The sequence below is a fragment of the Zingiber officinale genome, chromosome 3A (assembly GCF_018446385.1).
Source record: "Zingiber officinale cultivar Zhangliang chromosome 3A, Zo_v1.1, whole genome shotgun sequence".
Classification (NCBI taxonomy): Eukaryota; Viridiplantae; Streptophyta; class Magnoliopsida; order Zingiberales; family Zingiberaceae; genus Zingiber; species Zingiber officinale.
Window position 1 is genome coordinate 16976123 of NC_055990.1, and position 10106 is coordinate 16986228.

Consider the following 10106-nt stretch of genomic DNA (forward strand, 5'->3'; position numbering starts at 1 on the left):
ACTGATCATATACAATCGTCAAACGTTATTAAAGCTCTAATCATTAACTAGTAATCAAAGACAAAATAATCGAGCGTGGTTGTACAGTTTGATTGTGTATAAATGAATGATATTGTATTCAAGACAAAGTACTAAATCAAAGATTAATAGTACTTTTTATCTTGTTAGTTTAAAAAAATAAAAAATAAAAACTGAGCAATTGGGTGATTTGTAAATTTAGGACTTTAGATTTTTCACCGTGTAATGCTAATCTCATTTATTTAAAATTATAAAATTTAGATCATAGAAAAATTAAAAAGAAAGTAAATAAATGAAGGGGCTTTTTTTTTTTTTTTGGAAATTTTTAAAATTGCAATTGTGATTTGTAGGGAAATGAAGTTCATGATGTCATTTAGAAATTCAATGTATTTCTAATCTTCTAGAGATGTTAGAATTAGTGATCGGCATGGTTTGAGTTTGAGTTACGATGTTAGTTGATAAAAGGAAAGTCCTATTGAATCATGGTTGATTGGGCATTTGAGGAACAGAAGTCCAACAAATAGTTGATATGATACTTAAAGTTGTGGTAGGTCAAAATTGACTAGATGCTAAGCAACGATGAAATCCTGATAGATTAAGGTTGATCATATGTCAGAGAATGATAAGTCTTGGTAAGTCAAGGTTAATAGGATACTAGATAACGATGAAGTTCTGACAAGCCAAAGTTGATTGAATACTAAACAATAAAAATTTTTTAACCGGAGGCTAAGCAAAGGAAGTTATGATAGATTGAAGTCAATCAGATAATAGGTAATATAAGAATTAAGGCTGAAACATAAGTATTAATTGACTAATAGAGTGTATTGATTGATTGATAAACTCTAAATCTCAAAATTAAAATTTGAGATATTTTTAGAGTTTGCTATAGTTATTGTATTATAATAATTTGTTATAGTAATCGTGAACGATAATTTGGTACAGTACTATCATTTGATGGATTTGATCAATCGACTAATGCCATTGCATCAACCAATAGAATTTTTAGAAATCGATTAGAAAAAATCATGATTAGTCGATAGATAAAGTATATTAGTCAACTAATGATATTATTCAAGCAAACAAAAAGTTCAAAATTTGACTATGAGATTCGACTAATTAGACAGGAGTCGATTGATGATAATAGGTAGTCGACGGATGTTGAAATGGATGGAGCAATTAAGTTGATAAGTCATAGCAACGTTTGAATCTATAGTGGAGCAATCAATTGATGTGTAAAATTAATCGATTGATAAATAAAAACTAACCCAACATTAATCATATAAAAAGAGGATTTTGAGAAAGATCGATTCCTGAGAGTTTAAGAATGAATTATTGGTACATTTTTAGATCGACAAAATGTAGTCAAGATTAAATATTGTAATGTATTTTATTTATAGTGTTTATTTCTATTTGTAATTTTTTTATTTATATTACTTGTGTATAGAAATAAATTATAAAAGTCTTCTCTAGCTCCGAAGATCTTTTTCAAAGAGAAAGATAATGATAATAATGTTAGGACTAGACTTTAGATATAATCATTGTGGGAGGTAATAAATCAAGTAAAACGGATCTAATTTACCTTGTGTTATCAATTTATTCAAATTTTCATTGCGCAATCAACTCAATGAGATCTAAATTATTCATCTTCGCTCTCTAGCTCCACAAGTAGTTACAAAAAAAAACCTGTGTTTATATTCTATGTATGTAAAATTATCGAGTCAGATCACTTTGTGGCTCATAGAGGTGCGAAACGAGTGAGCCTAGTTTGGTCTGACATGATTGAAATTATTTTACCAATAATAATCAAATAAAAATATCTTTAAAATAGAAATAAAATATTTCTTTAATATAAAACGTAAGGACAATGAGTTATTTTTCCCAAAACATATGGATAGTGAACCGAGTATAATATTTCTCTCGAATTTTTTAATAAGCTTCTAAACACCACGCGTGAGGAATGCGCCAGCGCCGTGTGTTTGTTTCTAGCGATTTCTAGTTCTCGCTGGGCGCCTCGCTGCAACATGGCTCCACCACTAAAAACATCAACTGTTTGTTATGTTCACGCGTAATACCCATTTTTTATCTCCATTGGCTGGCCCATGAAAGTCCGCAACTCGGCAACCAGATAATCGAAAGCCCATTTGGGTACACTGTGAATCAGTACCCGAAGAAAAGTTTCCGATAAAAAAATTCCCGTGCATCCACGTGTCTGGTATCAAGTGGCCATACTTGCGTTCCTGAAATGATCTTATCAGTCAAGCATCCCACCGCCACGCTAGTGTTCTTCAAGGGGTAAAGCAAAATTCAAGGGGTAAAGCAAATCGCGAGCGATCGGAGGTTCAGTTCATGGCCGGCAACGGCATTTGGAGCCCGTTCGCCCTTAAGTGTGCTCCGGCAGCGGTCGCTATTCCGGCGTCGACGCGCCTCTCTTCTGTCGCCCCCACCTTCGCCCTGCATTGGAAATCCCCCATTTCAAGGAGCAGATTGAACCAGAAAACTTCCCCATCTCCATTCCGAACCCACGCGGTGGTCGACGATGACGAGTGGGGAAAGGAGGCAGGGGCGACCGTGGAGGAACCCCCGGCGGAGGTCCCGGTTGTGCTGAGCGAGGTGGGCAAGCTGAAGCAGAAGCTTAAGGATCTGCTCTACGGCACGGATCGGGGTCTGAAGGCGTCGAGCGAGACGAGGGCGGAGATCGTGGAGCTCATAACGCAGTTGGAGGCCCAAAACCCTACCCCAGCTCCCACCGACGCCCTCGCCCTTCTCAACGGCAAATGGATCCTCGCGTGAGATTCCGTGAAACCGATCTGATCCTTCTTTTTGGCTCGTGGTCTTCGATCGATCGATTTTGTTCTCATCGATCAACTTGGCACAGGTTTACTACGTTCTCGGAATTGTTCCCGTTGCTGGGGTCGGGGCAGCTGCCGGAGCTGGTGAAGGTAGAGGAGATATCACAGACCATTGATTCGGAGACCTTTACGGTGCAGAATTCGGTGAAGATTTCGGGTCCACTGGTGACTACCTCCGTCATCACCACGGCCAAGTTCGAAGTTCGAAGCCCCAAGAGAGTTCAGGTTTCATGCCTCAACATTTCCCCCCTAATTCTGCACAATTCTGTATAACTAAATTATTTCATCGTCAATCATCCATTTTATGCTATTATTGTCTCCAGATTAAGTTTGAGGAAGGTCTTATCGGAACCCCGCAGCTGACAGATGACATCGTATTACCGGACAAGGTAGAGTTCTTGGGGCAGAGCATCGACCTCTCTCCGTTCAACGGCGTCATCAGTTCTATTCAGAGTGCAGCATCCTCCGTGGCCCGATCGATCTCCGGACAACCTCCTCTGAAAATTCCGATAAGCAACACAAATGCCCAGTCTTGGTTGCTAACTACCTACCTTGACGAGGAGCTTAGAATCTCCAGAGGCGACGCCGGCAGTATCTTCGTGCTCACAAAGGAAACCAGCTCACCGGCGGCGGAATGATTTGAGATCCTTGTGCTCGTACATCGATGGTAGGTAACTGTGTTTAATGGTGCACAAATGACTGTTGGAACTTCATAATGTGTAAACAATGTACTCTTCTTTTCGTTATACAAATCACAGAACATTCTTAGTGCAAATCAAACTATTTGTTCTATTAACTAACGATGATAATAGATTATAGTAATAACATTCAAGGCCCTGGGTTGCCTTGTTGAAGGCTAACCAGATTATAGTACGCTCGTCCCTTTGCGAGCAGCGAAGCATGCGTCCCTTTCTCCACCACCACCCCCTGGTCGAGCACCGCGATGAGGTCACAATTCCTGATGGTGCTCAACCTGTGCGCCACCACCACGCTCGTCCTTCCCACCATCATCCTCTCCAGCGCCTCCTGCACCAACTTCTCCGACTGCCCGTCCAACGCGCTCGTCGCCTCGTCCAGCAGCAGGATCGCCGGGTTCTTCAGGATCGCCCTCGCGATGGCGACCCTCTGTTTCTGACCGCCGGAAAGCTGCGTCCCGCGGTCACCGCAGTAAGTCTCGTACCCGTCCTTGAGGCCGCTGATGAAGTCATGCGCGTTCGCGGCGCGCGCGGCCTCTTCGATCTCCGCCTGGGTGGCGGCGTCTGCGCCGTACGCGATGTTCTCGCGGATGGTGCCGGAGAACAGTGTCGGCTCCTGACCCACCAAACCAATGTGGCGCCTAAGGGACCGGAGGTTGTAGGACTTGATATCCTTCCCGTCGATCTTCACTGTTCCTTTAAGGGGGTCGTAGAATCTTTCGAGCAGGCCGATGATGGTTGACTTCCCGGAGCCGCTCTGTCCGACCAACGCCGTCGACTTGCCCGCCTCGATGTAGAGCGAGAAACCCCTAAAAATGACCACGTCAGGTCGCGCCGGGTAAGCGAAATCAACCTTGCAGATGTCGATCTCCCCAGTAAGCTTAGCGATCCGGTGGGCATCCCGGTCGTCGGGCTCGATGAGGGTGTAGCGGTCCAGCACAGCAAAGACGGAGGCGACGGCGTCAGCGCCCTTGGCAAGGTCAGTCGTCATACTGCCGGCATCCGCGATGACCCGGCCGGTGCTCACCAGAATCATGAAGGTCTGGAAGAGGGCCTTCACGCCGAGGTGGCCTTGGTCGACGAGCTTGCCGCCGTACCAGAAATCGAGCGCCCAGATGCAAATCGAGAGGCCATTGGAGAGCGAGAGGCCGACACCAGCGAACCACGACTGGCGTATGCTTTCCCGGCGGGGTCCTTGCTGGGCCACGTTGAACATGCGGAGGATGCGCCCCTGCGATGAGAAAGCAGTGATCGTGCGGAGGTTGCCGACGGCCTCCGATGCGAGCTTGCTGCTCGCCGCCTGGGACTTGATGGCTTTCGCCGACAGCCGCTTGAGGAGGACGCGGCGGGCGTAGAAGCACATGATGATGATGGGTTGAACTGCGATCATGACGACGGCCAGCCTCCATGCGATCACCAGCCCCATGGTGCAGGCAATGACGACCGCCGAAGTCGTCTGGATCAGCAAAGCCATTCTATCACCCACCAACGACCGCACGACATTTGCGTCGTTGGCGAAGCGAGCGCAAACGGCGCCGGTGGCGTTCTCGTCTTCGTCGAACCAACCGACTTCGAAAGTCAAGATCTTCGAGAGCATGCTCATCCTCACCCGCTTGGTGAGGTACTCTCCCATGGCGCCGAAGTTGTAATGCTGCCCGACGTTGACGATGAACGACAACACCGTTAGGGAGAGGAAGATGAAGGCGTAGGTCCTCGTCCTCGACTTGATCTCGTCGTGATCACTCGAGAAGAAGACGGCGATCATATTTCCCATGCAGAACGCATACAACGGTTGGATCGCACCAAACACTATCGCGCTGATGCTCCCCAAAACCGCCTGCCTCCACTCCGGGGCATTCAGCCTCAACAGCCGCCGGAACGACGGCACCGGGAGCTTCGCGGCCTTCACCGACGACGACTCTCCGACGTGATCGTCATCGTCGTCGCCGACAACGCCGAGCGACTTCGAAGAGCTGGTCCTGCTGACAGCTGATACCCGGTGCCGGCTGATGCTGCCGCTGCTCACATGGGAAGACGTCACTGCAGCGCCCGCTACTTCATCACTTTTGCTCTCTCTTGCCGCATGCTGCAAGCGGATGAGTGAGGAATAGAGACCGTCTTGGTCGGCGATGAGGGCGTCGTGGGAGCCCATCTCCATGACCCGGCCATCTTGAACGACGGTGATGACGTCGGCATTTTGGATGGTGGGATGGGCGATGACGTCCGCCGACGGACGCCAAGTCGAGTGCTTCTTGCACTACTCGCTCCGACTCGGTGTCCAACGCACTAGTGGCCTCGTCGAGGAGAAGGATCTTGGGCGACTTCAGCACCGCCCTGGCGATGGCTATCCGCTGCTTCTGACCTCCCGACATCTGCACCCCTCTTTCTCCCACCTGAAATCAGAATCGTGGTTGACATTTTACAAATCTAACAAGAACGATTACAATTGCAACTTACACCTGAAATTCTCGATTTTTATACCTCTGTGTCATATCCCTGAGGAAGCTGAGAGATGAAGTTGTGAGCATTGGCGGCCTTGGCAGCCGCCACCACCTCCTCCATAGTCGCGTCTTCTTTTCCAAAAATGATGTTCTCCTTGATGGACGTTGCAAACAAAGCAGGCTCTTGGCTCACCAAACCCATCTGCGACCTCAGCCACTTCAGCTTCAAACTCCTGATGTCCACTCCGTCCAGAAAAATCTCTCCCCCGAGAGGGTCGTAGAACCTCTCCAGTAACGCGATCACCGTCGACTTTCCAGAACCGCTGCTGCCCACCAGCGCAACTGTTCGCCCGGCAGGCACCTGTAGATTGAAGCCCCTCAGTATCAAGCTCTCCGGCCGAGACGGGTACGCGAATTCCACTCCCTTGAATTCCACATTTCCAGATACGGAATCTAAGACGTCGCCCTCCTCGTTCTCCGTATCGATTTTCGGCACTCGCTGGATCACCTCCATGATGCGCTCCCCGGCGGAGCTCGCCTCGGAGAAGTATTTCACATTGGAAAGCCCTGACCCCAACGCCCTGTATTTTGGAAGCAGCAGTCATTTAATCGAACACGAGGAATGCAGCTTAGTGAACAGAGTAATTAAAATGAGTCGGATGCGATGATTACAGGCCGCCGATGATGATGCAGGCTCCGACGGCGAAGACTGTGCCTCCCTTTGCGCCATGGTACATGATTTGGCGGCCGCCGTACCAGATCATGAAGGACCATATGGCGAAGGTGACGGCGTTGCTGCCGATGGCCATGCCCTTGGCGAGGCCTTGCTTCAAGCCGAGCTTGACCGAGTGGTCGAGCGCGGAGGAGAAATTGGCGATGGTGCGTTCCTCTGCGACGAAGGAGTAGACGGTGCGGATGGAGGAGACGGACTGCTCCACCACCGTGCCGGCCTTGTTATACTCCTCCCGGATCTTGCGCGCGAGGCCCATGAGGTATCGCCCGTACATGAGACCCGGGATGATGAGGAGCACCACCGCCGGGAACGCCACCAGGGCCAGCCTCCACATCAATACGAACGCCGTCACGTAACTCCCGACGAATGTCGACGCGTTCATTACGAAATTAGGCACCTGCAATTGATCGAGTAATAAATTAGAAAGTCAACGCACGTTGGCTAAATTTGAAGAAATATCACTACTACGTACCTTCTCGCTGAGAACATCTTGTACCACAAGGCTGTCGCTGGAGACGCCGGTGATGACCTCGGTGCCGGAGCCGGCGTTGAGGTCGAAGTACTCGATATCCTGTCGCATTACGGCTCTCAGGTACTTCTCTCGCATCCTCGCCGCTTGCCGCTCGCCGGTCCTCGTCCAACAATACCCCTCTGCAACAAATTCCAGATCAAATTCCTAATCCAAAATTCGATTGAAATCCCAGTGCGAAGAAAACAATTACCAAGGAAAGAAGCCACGAAGCTTCCGCACGCCAAGTAGATCAACTTAAGCGCGCCCTGCATGCACCGAATTAATACAGTCAGCAACGACTTTACGATCTGAAGGCAAGAGAATTACGTACGGTAATTACGGATGCTCACCTCGTTGATGGTGCCGGCGAAATCGGAGACGGACGCAGGGCCATTGCCGAAGTTGTTGAAGATGGTGCTCGTCAGGTAAAGCATCAGCGGCAGCGTCACGCCGTCGCCGACGGCGCCGACAAAGCCGAGGGTCATCAACGCTACGTCGATCGCGTCGGCGTGCATGAAGATGGTCGAGAAGGAGGAAAAGAAGGACGGGGGAGCCGCCGCCGTAGAGCTCCCTCTCTCTCTCCCCATATCCGATGATCCCCACGTACTCGATCTACTGATCTACACACATGGAGATGAGATATGTATGCATATATATATCTGTTAAGAGGAGTGGAGGACTTTGGGAATAATGATTATCTCTCCGAATCTTAAAGACACGTATAAGAACTGAACGGACGTTAAAGCATACAACACGGGGAGAAATCACCCGACGATCGGTGCAAGTTTCTGGACAGGATCGATTTCGTTGTCAGACCACCTGGATGTCGTCATTCATGACGATTGAGTGAGAGAGCGAGAGTTATGATGAGAGAGGAAATGATTCTACAGCTAATCTCTAGTTACGGTCATGCATGACGTCGATCGAGAAGTTTGGTTTATTTCGACGTATGATCTAACACTGGCTCCGCAGCAGCAAGATCGGGCACGCTAATTGTATGTCAATTTTAACCGTTAAAAATTCATTAAAGAAAAAGGAATGAAATTTATAATTGATTCGCCGACAATCTGATATGCGTTTTGCATCTTTCTAGAAGCCTGTTAAAGATAGTATAATTTTACTGTTTCGCTGCGTTAAGAAAGTTATTATTTGCAGATTTAACAGATTGACAGTAAACAATATAGGTATATTTGGTATGGCATTACGTTAGTTGCCGTAATAAAAAAAAAATCTCAATGTTTTACATTTTTAATCGGAAATTCTGATCATTTTGAAAATTTCAATTTGCTCTCCTAAGTTAGGAATCTCATTTTTTAAGGTATTAGATAGATGGTCAGAATAAAAAAAAAATCTGAAACTGATTAAATCGATTAATCCGAATAACTCGACTGGTCTGATTTAATCAAACTTTTTATTATTTTTTTATAATTCTTAATTTTTATCTTAATATTTCATTATTCTTATACATTTTTATATAAAGTTATTAGTCAAGGTTGATTAAGTTCGTTAAGATTGGATTGACTCGAGTTTAAGTTTTGATTTTTGATAATATGTGAGAGAAAAGTCAGGTAGTCAATGAAGGACTGAATACTTGTCTAAAAAATTTTAACTCAATCTGAATCTGAATAAGCCGACTAATTCGAATAACTCGAATGGTCTGATTTTAATCAAATTTTTTTTTTATTATTTTTATAATTCTTAATTTTTATCTTAATACTTCATTATTCTTATATAAAGTTATTGGTCAAGGTTGATCAAGTTAAGATTGAATTGACTCAAACTTAAGTTTCAATGTTTGACAATATGTGAGAGAAAAGTCAAATAGTAAATGGAGGACTGAATACTTATTTAGAAAGTCTTAACTGAAAGTTAGATAACGGGAAGTCCTAGTTGGACTAGGCAGTGGAAGACCTAGTTGAAAATTAGACAGTGAAAATCATAACGAACCAAGGTAGTTAAAGATCTAGCTGGAAATTAGATAATGAAAATCCTAATGAGACTAAGTAGTAGAAGATCTAGTTAAAAATTAGACGATGAAAATCTTAATAGGTTTTCTTAGGTTTTTTTTTCACCTTGCAATTTTTTATTTTACTTTTGAAGCACATTTCAAATTCAATTTAGGAAACGTGGAGCGAAAGAATAGACTGTCTTTTGTCAATTAATAATTGGTTACGTGGAGCCAAAGAATAGACTGTCTTTTGTCAATTTCAGAAACGTTGACCCAAAGAATAGATTTTCTTTTGTTAATTTTAGAAACGTGGAGAGAAAGAATAAGCCAGTCGTGCGTCTACCGGGTTGTGCTTGTTCTTATCACTTCGCACACGTTGTGATGAGACCTATACCTAAACAAACTACTCATCACTTTCACATGCCCTAATTGTCATTCAAAAGTCAAAACTATTTTTTATTTATTTATGAAGAAAACATGGACTCGTTTTCCTAAAATGTTTTTGTCATCGTTGATTAAACTTCTTTATTTTTTTTTAAAAAATGTAATCATTTTTTATTATCAAAATGAATAAAGACATTATTCAATTTACTATTTTGACTTATTTTATCATTTAATTAATAAAAGGTCGTCAAGGTGGTTATTAAGGTGTTTTAGGTAATCTGTTATAGCGTTTATTTGTTTCCACTTTTTTTCTTGTCTTTTTTCTTTTCTTTCCCTTTCTTATGGATTTCTTTTTCCTCTTAAATTCTTTTCCATCATCTTCTTCCTTTTTCATTTTAAATTCTTTACCTTTATTTTATTTTTATTTTTTGGTAAAGTTCGGATTGACTAATGTTTGAATTTAAATATGTAATTAAAATTAATGTAAAAAAAATGTCTAAGTGAGTCAAAAGTTAAATGGACACTTG

General features: G+C 44.5%; 1 protein-coding gene and 1 pseudogene across 1 annotated transcript; one reads left to right on the forward strand and one right to left on the reverse strand.

Moving 5' to 3' along the window:
- The first annotated feature begins 2278 nt into the window (after window positions 1-2278).
- LOC122051197 (probable plastid-lipid-associated protein 2, chloroplastic) lies at window positions 2279-3642 on the forward strand. The gene is made up of 3 exons (XM_042612185.1): window positions 2279-2804; window positions 2894-3092; window positions 3191-3642. The coding sequence occupies exons 1-3, from the start codon at window positions 2365-2367 to the stop codon at window positions 3503-3505; spliced, it is 954 nt and encodes a 317-aa protein (XP_042468119.1). The 5' UTR covers window positions 2279-2364; the 3' UTR covers window positions 3506-3642.
- On the reverse strand, window positions 3586-7890 carry LOC122051196 (annotated as a pseudogene).
- Window positions 7891-10106: the final 2216 nt, after the last annotated feature.

Excerpts from the sequence above, each read along its gene's own strand:
- LOC122051197 (XM_042612185.1), top strand. The coding sequence starts at position 2,365 with ATGGCCGGCAACGGCATTTGGAGCCCGTTCGCCCTTAAGTGTGCTCCG. Across the intron at positions 2,805-2,893 it reads AACGGCAAATGGATCCTCGC|GTTTACTACGTTCTCGGAAT; the intron begins GTGAGATTCCGT and ends AACTTGGCACAG. Across the intron at positions 3,093-3,190 it reads GAAGCCCCAAGAGAGTTCAG|ATTAAGTTTGAGGAAGGTCT; the intron begins GTTTCATGCCTC and ends TATTGTCTCCAG.